Source organism: Petromyzon marinus, chromosome 52 (assembly GCF_048934315.1).
Source record: "Petromyzon marinus isolate PM22_M1 ecotype Great Lakes invasive population chromosome 52, UKy_Petmar_22M1.pri1.0, whole genome shotgun sequence".
Classification (NCBI taxonomy): Eukaryota; Metazoa; Chordata; class Hyperoartia; order Petromyzontiformes; family Petromyzontidae; genus Petromyzon; species Petromyzon marinus.
The window spans coordinates 3,678,850-3,701,817 of NC_133718.1; the positions used below are offsets into that span (position 1 = coordinate 3,678,850).

Genomic DNA, 22,968 nt, shown 5'->3' on the forward strand with positions numbered 1-22,968 from the left:
CATAGGCTAACCTTGCCCATAGACTAACATTGCCCATAGGCCAACCTTGCCCATAGACTAACATTGCCCTAGAATAACATTGCCCAAAGGCTAACCTTGCCCATAGACTAACCTTGCCCATAGGCTAACCTTGCCCACAGACTAACATTGCCCATAGACTTACATTGCCCATAGACTAACATTGCCCATAGACTAACCTTGCCCATAGGCTAACCTTGCCCATAGACTAGCATTGCCCAGAGACTAACCTTGCCCATAGACTAACATTGCCCATAGACTAACCTTGCCCATAGACTAACATTGCCCATAGACTAACATTACCCATAGACTAACATTGCCCATAGACTAACATTGCCCATAGACTAACCTTGCACATAGGCTAACCTTGCCCATAGACTTACATTGCCCATAGAGATCCCTGCCTGTAGACTAACATTGCCCGTAGACTAACATTGCCCGTAGAATAACCTTGCCCGCAGACTAACATTGCCCGTAGACTAACATTGCCCGTAGACTAACATTGCCCATAGAATAACATTGCCCATAGACTAACATTGCCCTTAGAATAACCTTGCCCATAGACTAACATTTCCCATAGACTAACCTTGCCCATAGGCTAACCTTGCCCATAGACTAGCATTGCCCATAGACCAACTTTGCCCATAGACTAACATTGCCGATAGACTAACCTTGCCCGTAGGATAACCTTGCCCATAGACTAACCTTGCCCATAGACTAACATTGCCCATAAACTAACCTTGCCCATAGACTAACATTGCCCATAGACTAACATTGCCCATAGACTAACATTGCCCATAGACTAACCTTGCCCATAGGCTAACCTTGCCCATAGACTTACATTGCCTGTAGACTAACATTGCCCATAGACTAATATTGCCCATAGACTAACATTGCCCATAGACTAACATTGCCCATAGGCTAACCTTGCCCATAGACTAACCTTGCCCATAGACTAATCTTGCCCATAGACTAACCTTGCCCATAGACTTACATTGCCCATAGGCAAACATTGCCCATAGACTAACATTGCCCATAGGCTAACATTGCCCATAGACTAACATTGCTAACCTTGCCCATAGACAGGCTAACCTTGCCCATCGACTTACATTGCCCATAGACCAACCTTGCCCATAGACTAACATTGCCCATACACTAACCTTGCCCGTAGGATAACCTTGCCCATAGACTATCATTGCCCATAGACTAACATTGCCTATAGACTAACCTTGCCCATAGACTAACATTGCCCATAGACTAACATTGCCCATAGACTAACATTGCCCATAGACTAACCTTGCCCATAGGCTAACCTTGCGCATAGACTTACATTGCCCGTAGACTAACATTGCCCATAGACTAACATTGCCCATAGACTAACATTGCCCATAGACTAACCTTGCCCATAGACTAACATTGCCCATAGACTAACCTTGTCCATAGGCTAACCTTGCCCATAGACTAGCATTGCCCATAGACTAACCTTGCCCATCGACTAACATTGCCCATAGGCTAATCTTGCCCATAGGCTAACCTTGCCCATAGACTATCATTGCCCATCGACTAACATTGCCCATAGGCTAATCTTGCCCATAGGCTAACCTTGCCCATAGACTATCATTGCCCATAGACTAACCTTGCCCATAGACTAACCTTGCCCATAGACTAACATTGCCCATAGACTTACATTGGACGTACACTAACATTGCCCATAGACTAACATTGCCCATAGGCTAACTTTGCCCATAGACTAACCTTGCCCATAGACTAACCTTGCCCATAGACTAACCTTGCCCATAGACTTACATTGCCCATAGGCAAACATTGCCCATAGACTAACATTGCCCATAGGCTAACATTGCGCATAGACTAACATTGCTAACCTTGCCCATAGACAGGCTAACCATGCCCATCGACTTACATTGCCCGTAGACTAACATTGCCCATAGACTAACATTGCCCGTAGACTAACATTGCCCAAAGACTTACATTGCCCGTAGACTAACCTTGCCCATAGACTAACCTTGCCCATAGACTAACATTGCGCATGGACTAACATTGCCCATAGACTAGCATTGCCCATAGACTAGCATTGCCCATAGACTAACATTGCCCATGGACTAGCATTGCCCATAGACTAACATTGCCCATAGACTAACATTGCCCATAGACTAGCATAGGCCATAGACTAACATTGCCCATAGACTAACCTTGCCCATAGACTAACATTGCCCATAGACTAACGTTGCCCATAGCCTAACCTTGCCCGTAGACTTACATTGCCCGTAGACTAGCATTGCCCGTAGACTAACATTGCCCGTAGACTAACCTTGCCCGCAGACTAACCTTGCCCGTAGACTTACATTGCCTGTAGACTAACATTGCCTGTAGACTAACATTGCCCGTAGACTAACCTTGCCTATAGACTAACCTTGCCCATAGGATAACCTTGCCCATAGACTAGCATTGCCCATAGACCAACATTGCCCGTAGACTAACAATGCCCGTAGACTAACATTGCCCGTAGACTAACATTGCCCGTAGACTAACATTGTCCATAGCCTAACATTGCCCATAGACTAACATTGCCCGTAGACTAACATTGCCCGTAGACTAACATTGTCCATAGACTAACATTGCCCATAGACTATCAGTGTCCATAGGCTAACATTGCCCATAGACTAACATTGCCCATAGACTAACATTGCCCATAGACTAACCTTGCCCATAGACTAACATTGCCCATAGACTAACATTGCACATAGACTAACCTTGCCCATAGGCTAACCTTGCCCATAGACTAGCATTGCCCATAGACTAACCTTGCCCACAGACTAAACTTGCCCTTAGACTAACCTTGCCCATAGACTAACCTTGCCCATACACTAGCATTCCCCAAAGACTAACCTTGCCCATAGACTAACATTGCCCATAGACTAACCTTGCCCATAGACTAACATTGCCCATAGACTAACCTTGCCCATAGACTAGCATTGCCCATAGACTAACATTGCCCGTAGACTAACATTGCCCATAGACTAACCTTGCCCATAGGCTAAACTTGCCCATAGACTAACCTTGCCCATAGACTAGCATTGCCCAAAGACTAACCTTGCCCATAGACTAACATAGCCCATAGACTAGCATTGCCCATAGACTAACCTTGCCCATAGACTAGCATTGCCCATAGACTAACATTGCCCATAGACTAACATTGCCCATAGACTAACCTTGCCGATAGGCTAAGCTTGCCCATAGACTAGCATTGCCCAAAGACTAACCTTGCCCATAGACTAACATTGCCCATAGACTAACTTTGCCCATAGACTAACATTGCCCATAGACTAACCTTGCCCATAGACTAACATTGCCCATAGACTAACATTGTCCGTAGACTAACATTGCCCATAGACTAACCTTGCCCATAGGCTAACCTTGCCCATAGACTGACATTGCACTATAGACTAACCTTGCCCATAGACTAACCTTGCCCATAGGTTAACCTTGCCCATAGGCTAACCTTGCCCATAGACTAGCATTGCCCATAGGCTAACCTTGCCCATAGGCTGATATTCTTCAAAGACTAACATTGCCCATAGACTAACCTTGCCCATGAACTAACATTGCCCATAGGCTAACTTTGCCCATAGACTAACCTTGCCCATAGACTAACCTTGCCCGTAGACTAACAATGCCCGTAGACTAACATTGCCCGTAGACTAACATTGCCCGTAGACTAACATTGTCCATAGCCTAACATTGCCCATAGACTAACATTGCCCGTAGACTAACATTGCCCGTAGACTAACATTGTCCATAGACTAACATTGCCCATAGACTAACATTGTCCATAGGCTAACATTGCCCATAGACTAACATTGCCCATAGACTAACATTGCCCATAGACTAACCTTGCCCATAGACCAACATTGCCCATAGACTAACCTTGCCCATAGACTAACATTGCCCATAGACTAACATTGCGCATAGACTAACCTTGCCCATAGGCTAACCTTGCCCATAGACTAGCATTGCCCATAGACTAACCTTGCCCACAGACTAAACTTGCCCTTAGACTAACCTTGCCCATAGACTAACCTTGCCCATAGACTAGCATTCCCCAAAGACTAACCTTGCCCATAGACTAACATTGCCCATAGACTAACCTTGCCCATAGACTAACATTGCCCATAGACTAACCTTGCCCATAGACTAGCATTGCCCATAGACTAACATTGCCCGTAGACTAACATTGCCCATAGACTAACCTTGCCCATAGGCTAAACTTGCCCATAGACTAACCTTGCCCATAGACTAGCATTGCCCAAAGACTAACCTTGCCCATAGACTAACATAGCCCATAGACTAACATTGCCCATAGACTAACCTTGCCCATAGACTAGCATTGCCCATAGACTAACATTGCCCATAGACTAACATTGCCCATAGACTAACCTTGCCGATAGGCTAAGCTTGCCCATAGACTAGCATTGCCCAAAGACTAACCTTGCCCATAGACTAACATTGCCCATAGACTAACTTTGCCCATAGACTAACATTGCCCATAGACTAACCTTGCCCATAGACTAACATTGCCCATAGACTAACATTGTCCGTAGACTAACATTGCCCATAGACTAACCTTGCCCATAGGCTAACCTTGCCCATAGACTGACATTGCACTATAGACTAACCTTGCCCATAGACTAACCTTGCCCATAGGTTAACCTTGCCCATAGGCTAACCTTGCCCATAGACTAGCATTGCCCATAGGCTAACCTTGCCCATAGGCTGATATTCTTCAAAGACTAACATTGTCCATAGACTAACCTTGCCCATAGACTAACATTGCCCATAGGCTAACTTTGCCCATAGACTAACCTTGCCCATAGACTAACCTTGCCCATAGACTAACCTTGCCCATAGACTTACATTGCCCATAGGCAAACATTGCCCATAGACTAACATTGCCCATAGGTTAACATTGCGCATAGACTAACATTGCTAACCTTGCCCATAGACAGGCTAACCTTGCCCATCGACTTACATTGCCCGTAGACTAACATTGCCCATAGACTAACATTGCCCGTAGACTAACATTGCCCATAGATTAACATTGCCCGTAGACTAACATTGCCCAAAGACTTACATTGCCCGTAGACTAACCTTGCCCATAGACTAACCTTGCCCATAGACTAACATTGCGCATAGACTAACATTGCCCATAGACTAGCATTGCCCATAGACTAGCATTGCCCATAGACTAACATTGCCCATGGACTAGCATTGCCCCTAGACTAACATTGCCCATAGACTAACATTGCCCATAGACTAGCATAGGCCATAGACTAACATTGCCCATAGACTAACATTGCCCGTAGACTAACCTTGCCCGCAGACTAACCTTGCCCATAGACTAACATTGCGCATAGACTAACATTGCCCATAGACTAGCATTGCCCATAGACTAGCATTGCCCATAGACTAACATTGCCCATGGACTAGCATTGCCCCTAGACTAACATTGCCCATAGACTAACATTGCCCATAGACTAGCATAGGCCATAGACTAACATTGCCCATAGACTAACATTGCCCATAGACTTACATTGCCCATAGACTAACGTTGCCCATAGACTAACCTTGCCCGTAGACTTACATTGCCCGTAGACTAGCATTGCCCGTAGACTAACATTGCCCGTAGACTAACCTTGCCCGCAGACTAACCTTGCCCGTAGACTTACATTGCCCGTAGACTAACATTGCCTGTAGACTAACATTGCCCGTAGACTAACCTTGCCTATAGACTAACCTTGCCCATAGGCTAACCTTGCCCATAGACTAGCATTGCCCATAGACTAACATTGCCCGTAGACTAACAATGCCCGTAGACTAACATTGCCCGTAGACTAACATTGTCCTTAGCCTAACATTGCCCATAGACTAACATTGCCCGTAGACTAACATTGCCCGTAGACTAACATTGTCCATAGACTAACATTGCCCATAGACTAACATTGTCCATAGGCTAACATTGCCCATAGACTAACATTGCCCATAGACTAACCTTGCCCATAGACTAACATTGCCCATAGACTAACCTTGCCCATAGACTAACATTGCCCAAAGACTAACATTGCGCATAGACTAACCTTGCCCATAGGCTAACCTTGCCCATAGACTAGCATTGCCCATAGACTAACCTTGCCCACAGACTAAACTTGCCCTTAGACTAACCTTGCCCATAGACTAACCTTGCCCATAGACTAGCATTTGCCCATAGACTAACCTTGCCCATAGACTAACATTGCCCATAGACTAACCTTGCCCATAGACTAACATTGCCCATAGACTAACCTTGCCCATAGACTAGCATTGCCCATAGACTAACATTGCCCGTAGACTAACATTGCCCATAGACTAACCTTGCCCATAGGCTAAACTTGCCCATAGACTAACCTTGCCCATAGACTAGCATTGCCCAAAGACTAACCTTGCCCATAGACTAACATAGCCCATAGACTAACATTGCCCATAGACTAACCTTGCCCATTGACTAGCATTGCCCATAGACTAACATTGCCCGTAGACTAACATTGCCCATAGACTAACCTTGCCGATAGGCTAAGCTTGCCCATAGACTAGCATTGCCCAAAGACTAACCTTGCCCATAGACTAACATTGCCCATAGACTAACTTTGCCCATAGACTAACATTGCCCATAGACTAACCTTGCCCATAGACTAACATTACCCATAGACTAACATTGTCCATAGACTAACATTGCCCATAGACTAACCTTGCCCATAGGCTAACCTTGCCCATAGACTAGCATTGCCCATAGGCTAACCTTGCCCATAGGCTGATATTCTTCAAAGACTAACATTGCCCATAGACTAACCTTGCCCATAGGCTAGCATTGCCCATAGACTAACCTTGCCCATAGACTAGCATTTGCCCATAGACTAACCTTGCCCATAGACTAATATTGTTCATAGACTAACATTGCCCATAGACTAACCTTGCCCATAGACTAGCATTGCGCATAGACTAACATTGCCCATAGACTAACATTGCCCATAGACTAACATTGCCCGTAGGCTAACATTGCCCATAGACTAACCTTGCCCATAGACTAACATTGCCCAAAGACTAACCTTGCCCATAGACTAACATTGCCCATAGACTAACTTTGCCCATAGACTAACATTGCCCATAGACTAACCTTGCCCATAGACTAACATTACCCATAGACTAACATTGTCCATAGACTAACATTGCCCATAGACTAACCTTGCCCATAGGCTAACCTTGCCCATAGACTAGCATTGCCCATAGGCTAACCTTGCCCATAGGCTGATATTCTTCAAAGACTAACATTGCCCATAGACTAACCTTGCCCATAGGCTAGCATTGCCCATAGACTAACCTTGCCCATAGACTAGCATTTGCCCATAGACTAACCTTGCCCATAGACTAATATTGTTCATAGACTAACATTGCCCATAGACTAACCTTGCCCATAGACTAGCATTGCGCATAGACTAACATTGCCCATAGACTAACATTGCCCATAGACTAACATTGCCCGTAGGCTAACATTGCCCATAGACTAACCTTGCCCATAGACTAACATTGCCCGTAGACTAACATTGCCCGTAGACTAACTTTGTCCATAGGCTGACGTTGCCCGTAGACTAACATTACCCGTAGACTAACATTGCCCATAGACTAACCTTGCCCATAGACTAACATTGCCCATAGATTAACCTTGCCCATAGACTAACATTGCCCATAGACTAACCTTGCCCATAGGCTAACCTTGCCCATAGACTAGCATTGCCCATAGACTAACCTTGCCCTTAGACTAACCTTGCCCTTAGACTAACCTTGCCCATAGGCTAACCTTGCCCATAGACTAGCATTGCCCAAAGACTAACCTTGCCCATAGACTAACATTGCCCATAGACTAACCTTGCCCATAGTCTAACATTGCCCATAGACTAACCTTGCCCATAGACTAGCATTGCCCATAGACTAACATTGCCCGTAGACTAACATTGCCCATAGACTAACCTTGCCCATAGACTAGCATTGCCCATACACTAATATTGTTCATAGACTAACATTGCCCATAGACTAACATTGCCCATACACTAATATTATTCATAGACTAGCATTGCCCATAGACTAACATTGCCCATAGACTAACATTGCCCATAGACTAACCTTGTCCACAGATTAACATTGCCCATAGACTAACATTGCACATAGACAAACATTGCCCATAGACTTACATTGCCCGTAGACTAACATTGCCCATAGACTAACCTTGTCCACAGACTAACATTGCCCATAGACTAACATTGCACATAGACTAACATTGCCCATAGACTAGCATTTGCCCATAGACTAACCTTGCCCATAGACTAACATTGCCCATAGACTAACCTTGCCCATAGACTAACATTGCCCATAGACTAACCTTGCCCATAGACTAGCATTGCCCATAGACTAACATTGCCCGTAGACTAACATTGCCCATAGACTAACCTTGCCCATAGGCTAAACTTGCCCATAGACTAACCTTGCCCATAGACTAGCATTGCCCAAAGACTAACCTTGCCCATAGACTAGCATAGCCCATAGACTAACATTGCCCATAGACTAACCTTGCCCATTGACTAGCATTGCCCATAGACTAACATTGCCCGTAGACTAACATTGCCCATAGACTAACCTTGCCGATAGGCTAAGCTTGCCCATAGACTAGCATTGCCCAAAGACTAACCTTGCCCATAGACTAACATTGCCCATAGACTAACTTTGCCCATAGACTAACATTGCCCATAGACTAACCTTGCCCATAGACTAACATTACCCATAGACTAACATTGTCCATAGACTAACATTGCCCATAGACTAACCTTGCCCATAGGCTAACCTTGCCCATAGACTAGCATTGCCCATAGGCTAACCTTGCCCATAGGCTGATATTCTTCAAAGACTAACATTGCCCATAGACTAACCTTGCCCATAGGCTAGCATTGCCCATAGACTAACCTTGCCCATAGACTAGCATTTGCCCATAGACTAACCTTGCCCATAGACTAATATTGTTCATAGACTAACATTGCCCATAGACTAACCTTGCCCATAGACTAGCATTGCGCATAGACTAACATTGCCCATAGACTAACATTGCCCATAGACTAACATTGCCCGTAGGCTAACATTGCCCATAGACTAACCTTGCCCATAGACTAACATTGCCCGTAGACTAACATTGCCCGTAGACTAACTTTGTCCATAGGCTGACGTTGCCCGTAGACTAACATTACCCGTAGACTAACATTGCCCATAGACTAACCTTGCCCATAGACTAACATTGCCCATAGATTAACCTTGCCCATAGACTAACATTGCCCATAGACTAACCTTGCCCATAGGCTAACCTTGCCCATAGACTAGCATTGCCCATAGACTAACCTTGCCCTTAGACTAACCTTGCCCTTAGACTAACCTTGCCCATAGGCTAACCTTGCCCATAGACTAGCATTGCCCAAAGACTAACCTTGCCCATAGACTAACATTGCCCATAGACTAACCTTGCCCATAGTCTAACATTGCCCATAGACTAACCTTGCCCATAGACTAGCATTGCCCATAGACTAACATTGCCCGTAGACTAACATTGCCCATAGACTAACCTTGCCCATAGACTAGCATTGCCCATACACTAATATTGTTCATAGACTAACATTGCCCATAGACTAACATTGCCCATACACTAATATTATTCATAGACTAGCATTGCCCATAGACTAACATTGCCCATAGACTAACATTGCCCATAGACTAACCTTGTCCACAGATTAACATTGCCCATAGACTAACATTGCACATAGACAAACATTGCCCATAGACTTACATTGCCCGTAGACTAACATTGCCCATAGACTAACCTTGTCCACAGACTAACATTGCCCATAGACTAACATTGCACATAGACTAACATTGCCCATAGACTTACATTACCCATAGACTAACATTGCCCATAGACTAACCTTGCCCGTAGACTAACCTTGCCCATAGACTAACATTGCCCATATACTAACCTTGCCCATAGGCTAACCTTGCCCATAGACTAGCATTGCCCAGAGACTAACCTAGCCCATAGACTAACATTGCCCATAGGCTAACATTGCCCATAGACTTACATTGCCCATAGACTAACATTGCCCGTAGACTAACATTGACCTTTGCTCATTTAACCTGCGGAGTACGCAACCCCTGGGGGTGTGAGATGCCCTTTCTGAGAACCAAATGGGTGTGCAGGCTGCAGTGAATGTTAATAAGCACTGCTCTAGAATGTAGTCAGTACTGTAATTTGTATCCGAACGGTGTTTGGGCTATTCCCTTTCCTTCCCACCTCCTAGGTCGACTCAGCACGAAGTGAATAGTTTCACTGCCTCGGTTTCCGCTATTCCGATGCGTTTTGTGGTTGTGCGGCGGTGCGATGTCTGACGTTTCGCTCCACGTGCTGAGAGCTTCTTCGGGAACATAATGTTCGGAGAGCAAAAATGAATACGCGTGCAAGTGGTGCATCCCTGAATATCGTTGAGCGCTGGGGATACAAAGGCGGCCGGGCACACTCGCATGTTTTTGCTGGGGTCACCGTCCCCTTACAGACGTGTGCCGTGCCGACCTTAATAGGTGCTCGCTGACAGCACTTTCCCCAGTAGTCCTGAAGACTTAATTCAGGGAATTTATTTTCAAAGACAAATTAAACTAAACATTTTTATTTTTGATTTTACCCGGTAAGGCCCCACTGATCTATGAAGCTCTTTTTTTAGAAACGACCTGGCCACAACTGATAGCTCAACGAAAGTGGCTTATCACGTGGACATTTATAACAGCCAAATACTCTAAACGCGTGATGTTGAGACAAAATCCACGTGACCTCGGAGAGAGAGACACCGCAAACTCCAAATATACAACAGGCGTCCGTGGTCGGGATCGAACATCATAACATCCTGTATACCGGGCGAGGTAGTTAACATCTCGCCACCGTGGTACCCCCTCTCTACCTTGACGATAGCGATCATTGAAGAATAAGACGTCAGTTTGAAATAATACCACGCTGAAAAATAGTCTATGAAGTAAAAAAAAATGCACTTTGGTTAAAAAAAAACAAATTCAACGGGGGGAGCGGTGGCGCAGCTATCGCACGTGAAACCACAACATCGGTCGTGAAAGCCTCGGAATATAAATGAACAATTGCCATAACGTGACGTCCGCGTGGCAGGTGGCGGTGGGCACCATCCACCAGGCCGGCTACTGCGTCGCCAAGCACGAGTGCGGCCTCAACCCGAACGTCCAGTCGGGCCTCTTGCCGGCGCGGGTGCCGTGCGTGAACAACAGCGAGGCGGAGCCTCTCTCGGGCTTTGCGCTGGAACTTCTGCGCGACCTCTGCCCCATGCTCTACAAGGGCGAGGGCAACACGACGGCGTGCTGTGGCAACGACCAGCTGGTCTCGCTCAAGAACAGCATGGACCTGTCGGTACCCATCCTGGCCAGGTGCCCGTCGTGCCTCTACAACTTCCGCCTCCTCCACTGCACCAACATCTGCAGCCCCGACCAGAGCCTCTACGTGAACGTGACGCGCACCTTCGAGACGGTCGTCGACGGCGTCAACAAGACGGGCGTGCTCGCCTTCAACTGCCTGTACACCCGCCGGCTCGCCGAGGAGGCGTTCGAGTCGTGCCAGTCGGTCGCCATCCCGGCCACGGGCGGATTCGCCATCGACGCCATGTGCGGCGTTTTCGGCAGCACGCTGTGCACCGCGCAGCGCTGGCTCGACTTCCAGGGCGACATCAGCAACGGGCTGGCGCCCATCGACATCGTCTTCGACCTCATACCCGACGGCGAGACGGCGCCGCAGGAGAGCCAGGGCATGCGGCAGTTCAACGACACCACCTTCAAGTGCACGGAGGCCGTCGAAGTGGACGGCCCCGCCTGCTCGTGCCAGGACTGCGTCAAGGCCTGCCCCTCGGTGCCGCCGCCGCCTGACCCGCCGGGGCCCTGGATGTTCGGCCGGCTGGACGCGCCGCTGGCGATCGGCCTCGTGGTGTTCGCGGGCCTCACGCTTCTGTTCACGGTGTTCGCGGCGCTCTCGCACCTGCTGGGGAGAGGGAGGTCGAAAGGCGGCGGCGGCGGCACGTCGGACGACGACCTGCCGCCGGTGGACGCCGCGGACGTCACCTGCTTGGAGAAGCTGGGCGAGAACACGCAGGGCCTCCTGGCGGCGGCGTTCCGTCGCTGGGGCGTGCTCGTGGCACACAACCCCATCCCCGTGATTATCGCCAGCGTGGTGGTGGTGGCCGCCCTCAGCGTGGGCCTCGTCTTCATCGAGCTCACCACGGACCCCGTGGAGCTGTGGTCGTCCCCGAGCAGCCGGGCGCGGCAGGAGAAGGAGTTCCACGACGCCAACTTCGGCCCCTTCTTCAGGACCAACCAGCTCATCCTGCGCAGCAAGGGCGGCAAGGGCTCCCTGTACAAATCGGTGCTCTTCGGCACTCAGAACTTCAGCAGCACCCTCCAGCTGAACCTCCTGCTGGAGCTGCTCGAGCTGCAGACGCAGCTGCAGGACATCGAGGTGGACGTGAACGGCACGGCCGTGAGCCTCAAGGACATATGCTTCGCGCCGCTCAGCCCCGAGCAGCCCAAGGACACGGACTGCGCGGTCAACAGCCTCCTGCAGTACTTCCAGAACAACAGGACGAGGCTGCTGGCCACGGCGGAGCAGAAGGGGGACGGTGGGCAGATGGGCACCGCGGACTGGCATGACCACTTCATGTACTGCATCAGGTGCGGACGTGTGTGTGTGCGCGCGTGTGCATGCGTGTATAGTGTAGTGCGCACGTGCGTGTGTGTGTGCGTGTGTGTGTGCGCGCGCGTGTGTGCATGCGTGTATAGTGTAGTGCGCACGTGTGTGTCGACTCAGTCTCAAATGTGCACCTGGTGCGGTGTGTAGACATCGCCACTATGGAGACAAAGGCGGTCGGCCGTGGTGCTGGCCACCCACCCCCTCGTGTGCCTGTGCCGGCCTTCACGGTTGCTACTCGCTAAACAACAGCACTTTGCCCCCAACAGTCTGTTAAGGCTACACGGGGGACCCTTTGTCTTTGTCTCCGCTTCAGGTCTCCCCTCTCCTTCAAGGACGTCACGGCTCTGGAGTTGAGCTGCATGGCCGATTACGGGGCCCCCGTCTTCCCGTTCCTGGCCGTGGGCGGCTACCACGGTAGGGCGCCCGCCGCCTCCACTCCCGCATGGCACGCGCGCGGCCGCTCGGTCTGTCTGGTGCGTAGGCGGTGCAGCTGCGCCAGGGAACGGTGGGGGAAGGGGGCGGGGTTCACCGGATGTATAGGACATGATCGTCATCATCGTCATCACGATCCATGGGCAGGTAGCCCCCGTAGGTGTCCACTGCACATTTAGACATTTGTTTCCACTTTGCTCTGTCTCTTTGCGTGAACACGCTCCAGTAGTGGCCACGTCTTGCCGGCACCAGTCTCTCACGTCGTGGCCAAGCCATTCTCCGTGAGGTCTTCCTCTCTTTCATGCCCCTTACATTTTTCCCGAACGACAACAACACTTTTAATTCCCCTGTTGTTGTCCATCGTGTGTCCAAGTAGCGGCAGTTTCCTTCTCACCGCTGCCTGCATCGTCAGCAGATCTTCTTCTATGTGCAACCCTTGACAATGGTAGAGGGTTGTTATTGATAGGAGGTACCTTGTAGCTCTAGTGGTAGTGCCTTACGCTGATAATCCCGAATCCAAGCCAGCCCTAGCAGCGGAAGAGATCGTAATGCGCTAACCACTTGCGCCACTGCTCCCCCACAAATACTCTCACCCAGAAACAAAGACAAAGATCCCCCGTGTAGCCTTAACAGACTGTAGGGGGCAAGTGCTATTAGCGAGCACCAATGAAGGCTGGCACGGTACACGAGGGGGTGGGTGGCCAGCACCACGCCCGGCCGCCTTTGCCCCCATAGTGACGATGTTTACACACCGCACCAGGTACTCATTTGAGGCTGAGTCGACCTAGAGGAGGCCCAGAACCGGTTCAGATAATCCTCACCGGTGTTGGCCGTGAGCGGGAATCGAACCCGGGTCGCCGGGTTCACAGCCCAGCGTGCTAACCGCTACACTACCGCTCCCCAGAAACACGCATGCACACACACTCACTCACGTACCCACGCAGGTGTGTGCGGTCACGGGAGTGGTAGTGCGGCGGTTAGCGCGCCGTACTACAAACCCGGTGACTTTAAGTATGCTTTCAGCTCACGGCCACCAACACCAGTGACGATTATCTGAACCGGTCCTGGGCCTCCCTTCGGTCAAATGAGCCTCTAGCACCCGGCACTCTGTAAAAACATCGTCGCTGGGGAAAGACAAAGGTGTGGTGGTGCTGGCCATTCTTCCGTTCCAGCCTCCATAGGCGCCGCTAAACTCGCTAAGAAACAGCTCCTAACAGCTACCGTGACTCCGTACTAACTACTAAGAGCTACTAACAGCACCGAGACTCCGTACTAACTACTAAGAGCTACTAACAGCACCGCTACCCGCCACTAAAGCTACTAACAGCACCGCTACCCGCTACTAAAACTGCTAACAGCACCGCTACCCGCCACTAAAGCTACTTACAGCTACTAACAGCACCGCTACCCGCTACTAACAGCACAAATACGAAGGAGACATGACAGCGGCCGGTTACCTGTAGCTTGATCACCTGAATGTGAAATTGTTGTTGTTGCTTCTGCGCCTACATCAGCAGCCGTACGACAAGTCTAAATAAAACTATTTCTATTTTACCACGTAAGGCCCACTGAGCCGTGTAGCTCTTTTTCAGAAACGACCTGGCCACAAGTTAGAGCCCACAGCATCCAAACGCGGCGGGGGAAACCGGAAGACCCAGAGAAAAATTCCACACGATCACGGGCAGAGACGCAAACTCCAAACATACGGCAGGCATCGTCAGGCTCGGGTTCGAAGCCACAACCTCCTGTATACAAGGCGAGGTCGTCAACATCTTGCCAGCGTGGCGTCCACGGTGGCAAGATGTTGAGGTCACACAGGGGGGACCCTTTCGCTTTGTGACGGTGAGCGGTGTCCCACCTCCCTCCCCCCCACCCCCCCGGACGTCCGTGCGGAGCAGACGAGCGCTTCACGGAGTCCGAGGCGCTCATCCTCACCTTCTCCACCAACAACTTCGCCCGCGACCACCCCAAGTTCGAGTTCGTGCTGGCGTGGGAGGCCGAGTTCATCCGCAGGGTGCACAAATACAAGGACGACCCCGCCAGCAACTTCACCGTCGTGTTCATGGCTGAGGTAGCGTGCGGGGCGGGGGGGGGGAGGAGGTGCAAGGGGTGCCCTAGAGTTAGCGGTGGAGTTAGAATCAGGGTCGGGGGTCAGGGTTAGACTCAGGGTTAGGGGTTAGTGTTAGGGTCTTGGTTAGACTCAGGGTTAGGGGTCAGGGTTCAGGGTCAGAGTTAAACTCAGGGTCAGGGGTTAGTGTTAGGGTCAGGGTTAGACTCAGGGTTAAGGGGTAGGGGTCAGGGCTAAGGGTCAGGGTTAGACTCATGGTCAGGGGTTAGTGTTAGAGTCAGGGTTAAAGGTAGGGTTAGACTCAGGGTCAGGGTTGAGAGTTAGGGGTACAGTTAGACTCAGGGTCAAGGGTTCTAGGGGTCAGGGCTAGGATGGGATTGGCTTGGCACTGCTGTGAAAAAATAATACCACTCCCAGAAGGCCGCATGACTAATGGGATGTGTTAAACGGTACATACAGTACCTCTCGTCGTTTATGCGGAGGGACAGTACCATCCGCGCGTGTATTCTGTATGTAGCCAGCTCGATACTTGGGTATGCAGTCCCACCAATACAGTAAAACCTTGGATTGCGAGCATAATTCGTTCTGGAAACGTGTTTGTAATCCAAAGCACTCGTATATCAAAGCACTCGTATATCAGTTGTGATCACGTGACGCTCAGCAGACAAAGTGTATATGTACTACTTGTATTGCAAGACCTCGCTCGTTTATCAAATTAATATTTATTTAACAATTTTGCTCGTCTTGCAAAACACTCGCAGACCAAGTTACTCGCAATCCAAGGTTTTACTGTATTAGCGTGGTTAGCTAAGCACGCTGCGAAAGAAGTTCAACACACGGACGTACATAGATGGGCAGGCAGGTAGCTTGTACGCGGCTGACCTCGCACCAAGGTCCGAGACTTCGCCCGGCATCTGGAAGGAGGCAATGGCGAGGCGAGGCGTGGCGGGCGTCGCCAAACAGCCACCGGTGACCTCTCTGACCCTGACCCCTCGCTTGCAGAGGTCCCTGGAGGACGAGATCAACCGGACGACGGCCGAGGATCTGCCCATCTTCGCCATCAGCTATGCGGTCATCTTCGCCTACATCGCCCTCGCGCTCGGCGAGTATTCGAGCTGGAAGAGAGTCCTGGTGGGTACTCCGAGCCAGCACGACAGTGCGGTCTCAGTGGCGGGAGTTGCGAAGCTAAAATAAAAATAAAACACCGGGTGAGGAATGAATCGCTAGCCTGTTGCCGTTCCTCTTCCCTGCGCTGGCTCTCCGCTCCCAGGATCGGAATGTTTTCAACAGCAAGTGTAGAAAAAAAACTAAAAGTGATTTCAAACAGAGTGCCCCTGACAGCGTTAAATGTCCGAGACCGTGAGCGTAACGGCGATGCCATTAGGCAAGAGGAGCAGCGATATAGAATCGCCTCTAGGTGCAACCATGTGAGACAAATCAAATACTGGGGCACCAACCTGACCCTCCCAATAATGTCGTTACTACACCACTGCCTTGTTTATAAACATCTGGCAGTTCACCAGCATTGGTTCAATTGAGCCTGGCTCTGCTGATGAGACACTGAATGTCGAAACCGGCCCTTGCCTTGCTGTCTGCTCGGTTATTTTGTTCCTAAAAACGGATCTCCCACGACATCAGAATCAGAACGTGTATTTGTACTGGAGGAAGCCGATGAGCTATGAAGCTCTTAGTTCACAGATGTCCAGTCGGGGCGCAGGGGTCAGAACGTCACGACGACGTCGGCTGTTGTCACGAAAGTGTCCGGCCCCATCGGTCAAGGGTCACTGATGCAATCACGGGGGCCTCGAGATTTCAGGTCCCCGACCCTCTGCTCCCAATCATTCGGGGGCCTTCGCGATAGTGGGCAGGCCAGGGCAAAGCTTCGTGGCCGGCGGAGTCGGAGCCCATTGTCTCTGCATCTTATCTTGAGATATGAAGTGCGCAGTAAACGCGCGGACCAAACTCCGTGCGTTTACTGCGTGTCTGTGCGAGCGAGTGGGGGAGAGGCAGTCGAGCGGTTAGCGCACTGCGCTGCGAACCTGGGGACCCGGGATCGATTCCCACTCACGGCCAACACCAGTGACGATCATCTGAACCGGGTCCTGGGCCTCCAGTTCCTGGTGCGGTGTGTCAACGTCGCCACTATGGAGGCAAAGGTGGTAGGGCAAGGTGCTGGCCACCTACCCCCCTCGTGTGCCATGCTCGCCAACAGCACTTGCCCCAACAGTCTGTTAAGACTATACGGGGGATCGTTGTCTTTGTGTTATTGCTAACAGCACTTGCCCCAAAAGTCTGTTGAGTTTATACGGGGGGATCTATGTCGTTGTGCGCTTGCTAATAGCACTTGCCCCAACAGTTGGCTGAGGCTATACGGTGGATCTTTTGTCTTTGTGGCGTTCGTTCGAGACTATACGGGGGTTGGGGGTGATCTTTGTCATTGCCTTTGCTGTGGGTGGTGACCTTCAGATCGACTCCAAGGTCACGCTGGGCCTGGGCGGCATCTTCGTGGTGCTGGCCTCGGTGGCCGCCGCCATGGGCGTCTTCGCCTACGCCGGGGTGCCCTCATCGCTCGTCATCCTTGAGGTGGTGCCCTTCCTCATCCTCGCCGTGGGCGCCGACAACATCTTCATCTTCGTCCTCGAGCTGCAGGTGGCTAGCAGATGTTGACCCCCTGGCCTCGTACGCAGGAGGTCCGTGGGTTTCGATCCCGACCACCTGACGCCTGCTGCTGTGTATTTGGAGTTTGCGTGCCTCTCTCTCATCATCATCACGGTGGCTCGGAGATGTTGATTACCTCGCCTGGTGTGCAGGAGATCGTGGGTTCGATTCGGACCCCTGACGCCTGCTGTGTATTTGGAGTTTGCGGTGTCTCTCTCTCTCTCTCTTTGCGTGGTCGTGTGGATTTTTGCCCGGGCCTTCCGGTTTTTCTCTCCGCGTTTAGAATCAACGTCGTGCGTTCACGGTATCCGGCTGCCGGTATAAATGTCCACGTGACGATGAGCCCACTTCGTTGGGATATGTGATAGCCGCGTCGCTTCTGAAAAAGAGCTGCATAAGTAGCTCAGTGAGCCTACCTGGCAGCATAAAATAGTTTCGTTTTAAAAAAAATAGATTGGTTTAGTCTCGCGCCTAGGTCCACTCGGCCTGAAATTTTCATTTGTCTGCCGCTACCGGCGGTGGGGGGTGGTTCATTTGTCCGCCGCTACCGGCGGTGGAGGGTGGTCGAGATGGACGCGTGGTTTTATATTCACCGCGCTGACATCGGTTGCTGCTGGATATTTGAACCGGTTCTGGGTCTCTCCTAGGTCGACTCAGCCTCGAATAAGTACCGTGCCACGTTAGTTAGCTATTCTTTAGGTCTTACGGTAAAGTCACGTAGATAGGTTCAAAGGAAATAACAAAAAAAACGACGACGTTTCGATCGCAACGCGACCGTTTGTGTTGCGAGCGAAACGTCGTAGTTTTGTATTATTATTTTGTTATTTTCCTTGAACCTATCTACGTGACTTTACCGAAAGACCCGGAGAATATGAATTCCTGCAGTCACGAAAGCGTTAAGTCAAGATTTAGTTAGCTAATTAATCCTCTTCATCCCCATAAAGGTCGCAATGAGTTCCCTCCACTGCTTCCTGTCCTTGGCAACGTGTTGAGCCTCGCCCCAAGAGAAGCTGATCCATAGCCGTCAACCCACACGGTTTACCCCGTATTCTTGTGCGGGGAAATTCACTATTCAGGCCCATACGGCGTAACGCCGTTTCAATGCGGGCAGCAATAAATATCTATTTGTTTGTGTTCCTCTCTTGCGATGGGACTTTGTAGGATGAACGTTGAGATTTATAAGGGGGCACGGGGGTGACCAATACGGTCTGAATTGGTCTGTAATAAGGTAGGGCACTGATAAGGGGTTGGCAGGTTTGTTGATCGCTGCTACCAGCTCGTCCTTCACGGTCCTGCGCAAGGTCGTATCTGTCGACTTTAGCAACGGGGGGACAAAGGCGGCCGCACTCGCTGAACGCCACTTGCCCCCAACAGTCTGTTCAAGGCTACACAGGGCGAGGCGAGGGCGGCGGGGGATCTTTGTCTCTGGTGGCAGCGTCCGCCCTCTGTGCCGGTGCGTGCAGAGGGACGAGCTCAGGAAGGGCGAGAAGCGGGAGGAGCAGATTGGCCGTGTGCTCGGTGAGGTGGCTCCCAGCATGCTGCTCTGCAGCGTCTCCGAGTCCGTCTGCTTCTTCCTGGGTGAGCCTCTCTTCCGCACACCCGCCGCCTCGCCGCGTGGAAACAGCCCCCCCCCCCCCGCCCCCCTCTGCACCCCCTCGAACGCGACGTTCAGGCGACGTTGACGCGACGTCGACGCGACGTTGACGCGGCGTCGACGTGACGCTCACGCATTGTTGACGTCATAATCAGAAGCTGTATTTAGACTGCAAGGGGAATCCGATGAACTCTGAAGAAGAGTCTCACTCCTCCGCGATGATTGGCGGCGTGCAGGGCGGTGGTTACGCTTGACCTAGGTTCGATTCTCGACCCCGGGCAGTTGTACGTCCTCTCCCGCTGTTCTGCACGGGTTTCCTCCGGGTTCTCCAGTTCATGGGTAGGGTTCGACTCAGGGTTCAGGGCGAGCAAACTAAACGCCGGTCCCCAATGGAACCGATATTGGCCAAAAAGATGACACTTCGAATGACGTCAATGGGGCAGAGGGGGGGGGGGGGGGTCAGAGCAGCAGTAGCATCCCCCCGCACCCCCCCCCCCCCGCCACCCTGCTGAAAGTTTAAAGGTTACTTAATTTAAGTGACAAAAAAGCCAAAGAAATAAAAACTCTGGAAAGCAACAATGCGCGACAACAACAACAACCGTCGTTCACAACTAAGTGGGGGTGATGTCACCAGGGCGCTTGTACCATGCTAGGTGCACGTCGAGGTCACGTGATGTGTCGAAGGCTCCGCCGGCAGGAGGAGGGCACAGATACGGACTCAGCGGGTGCCATGGGTTGACCGACTGAGATGAGTGGCAGCACATCCACGTTACTCAGAATCTTTATTTATTCATCCTGGAGACGAAGAGGTTGACTGCGAGGCACATCGTCTGCATTAACGACACGTGCTTGTGGTACAACATGTGTACACGACCCCAGAAGGCACGGTCTTTTGAGGGTTCTTTATTTGACGACACGTTCACTTGACGGCGACGACCCCGAATCCCGCAGCAGCCCCGAACCTCTCCACCTCGCCCCCTCTGATCCCCAGCGTCGCCATCCCTCCACCCTTCGCTACTATGCCCCTACTTCTCGAACTCTCTCGCTGGTTCTTGGAACTTCTCCAAGAGCCGAGATCGTTCCCCTGTCTGTCCCTTAACCTGTTATTACCACTTGTGACCGCTAGTCCCCTGTACTGTCTTTACACATGCAAGACAAAGATCCCCCGTGTAGCCTTCAACAGACTGTCGGGGCAAGTGCTGTTAGCGAGCGCCTATGAAGGCCGGAACTGCACACGAGGGGGTGGGTGGCCAGCACCACGCCCGGCCGCCTTTGTCTCCCTAGTGACGATGTTTACACACCGCACCAGGTACTCATTTGAGGCTGAGTCGACCTAGGGGGAGGCCCAGGACCGGTTCGCCGTGAGCGGGAATCGAACTCGGTTCTCTTGCCCGGTTCGTAGCGCAGCGCGCTAACCGCTACACTACTGCTCCCCATTCACACGCTGACACACAAACACACACAGCACACACAAACACACAGCACACACACAGCACACACAAACACACACAGCACACACAAACACACAGCACACACACAGCACACACAAACACACACAGCACACACAAACACACACAGCACACACAACACACACAACACACACAAACACACAGCACACACAGCACACACGCGCGCATCGAGGGTGACCGGCCGCGTGTGCCCCCCCCTCCACCATGTCCCCCCGGCGGTGCAGGCACGCTCACCGAGATGCCGGCGGTACGCACCTTCGCCCTGTCCGCCGGCCTCGCCGTCGTCTTCAACTTCTGCTTGCAGATGTCCATGTTCGTGTCCCTGGTGGCGCTCGACTCACGGCGGAGAGACGTGAGTCGTAGTGGGGGTTGGCAGGGGGGGGGGGGGTCGGGGGTTCGGGCAGGGGGGGGGTCCGAGGGGGTTGAACAACAACAACAACAACAACAGTCCCAGACCAAACCACGACAACACCAAAACAACAGTCCCAGACCAAACCACGACAACACCAAAACAACAGTCCCAGACCAAACCATGACAACACCAAAACAACAGTCCCAGACCAAACCACGACAACACCAAAACAACAGTCCCAGACCAAACCACGACAACACCAAAACAACAGTCCCAGACCAAACCACGACAACACCTAAACAACAGTCCCAGACCAAACCACGACAACACCAAAACAACAGTCCCAGACCAAACCACGACAACACCAAAACAACAGTCCCAGACTAAACCACGACAACACCAAAACAACAGTCCCAGACCAAACCACGACAACACCAAAACAACAGTCCCAGACCAAACCACGACAACACCAAAACAACAGTCCCAGACCAAACCACGACAACACCAAAACAACAGTCCCAGACCAAACCACGACAACACCAAAACAACAGTCCCAGACCAAACCACGACAACACCAAAACAACAGTCCCAGACCAAACCACGACAACACCAAAACAACAGTCCCAGACCAAACCACGACAACGCCAAAACAACAGTCCCAGACCAAACCACGATAACACCAAAACAACAGTCCCAGACCACACCAACACAACACCGAAACAAACCGTCCCAGACCACACCAAAACACCAACAACAGCCCCAGACCACACCAAGGCAACACCACAGGAGCCGTGCGTGTGTCCCGTGTCCACCGCAGGCCAACCGCATGGACATCTGCTGCTGCGTGCGGCCCAGCAACGTGAAGGCACCTGAGCGCAACGAGGGATTCCTGCTGCCCTTCATGCGGCGATACTACTCCCGCTTCCTGCTGCACCGCGTCACCCGCGCCGTCGTGGTGAGTCGGCTCATCGGGGTTAGCGTCGTCGTCGTCATAGTGAGAATCCGCAGAGAGGAGATGTGCGTGCGTTGGGGATATTGGTATTAGGGAGCGGTGGCGCAGCGGTTAACGCGCCGCGCTACGAACCCGGTGCCCCGAGTTCGATTCCCGCTCACGGCCAACACCGGTGACGATTATCTGAACCGGTCCTGGGCCTGCCCTACGTCGACTCAGCCTCAAATGAGTAACTGGTGCGATGTGTAAACATCGCCACTGGGGAGACAAAGGCGGCCGGGCGTGGTGCTGGCCACCCACCCTCCTCGTGTGCCGTGCCGGCCTTCATAGGTGCTGCCCGCTAACAGCACTTGCCCCAACAGTCTGTTAAAAGGGGGATCTTTGTCTTTTGTGCGCGTCCTGCAGATGATCGTCTTCATCTTCATGTTCAGCGCGTCGCTCTTCCTGATGTTCCACGTTAAGGTCGGGCTGGACCAGCGTCTCGCTCTGCCAAAGGTGAGAGCAGTTTCACGTTGTGCTTAAAACCACGATGGCGA

The 22,968-nt window shown here is 51.2% G+C and overlaps 1 protein-coding gene across 1 annotated transcript in view; it reads left to right on the forward strand.

The window, feature by feature from the left end:
- The window catches only part of NPC1L1 (NPC1 like intracellular cholesterol transporter 1), a 40,873-nt gene that overhangs the window by 4,270 nt on the left and 13,635 nt on the right, over positions 1-22,968 (forward strand). The window contains exons 2-10 of the mRNA XM_032973894.2: positions 11,327-12,888; positions 13,221-13,321; positions 15,238-15,410; positions 16,410-16,538; positions 17,874-18,056; positions 19,529-19,643; positions 21,353-21,480; positions 22,298-22,435; positions 22,838-22,927. Coding sequence (XP_032829785.2) covers positions 11,327-12,888; positions 13,221-13,321; positions 15,238-15,410; positions 16,410-16,538; positions 17,874-18,056; positions 19,529-19,643; positions 21,353-21,480; positions 22,298-22,435; positions 22,838-22,927 — 2,619 coding nt within the window. The remainder of the gene's footprint in view (positions 1-11,326; positions 12,889-13,220; positions 13,322-15,237; positions 15,411-16,409; positions 16,539-17,873; positions 18,057-19,528; positions 19,644-21,352; positions 21,481-22,297; positions 22,436-22,837; positions 22,928-22,968) is intronic.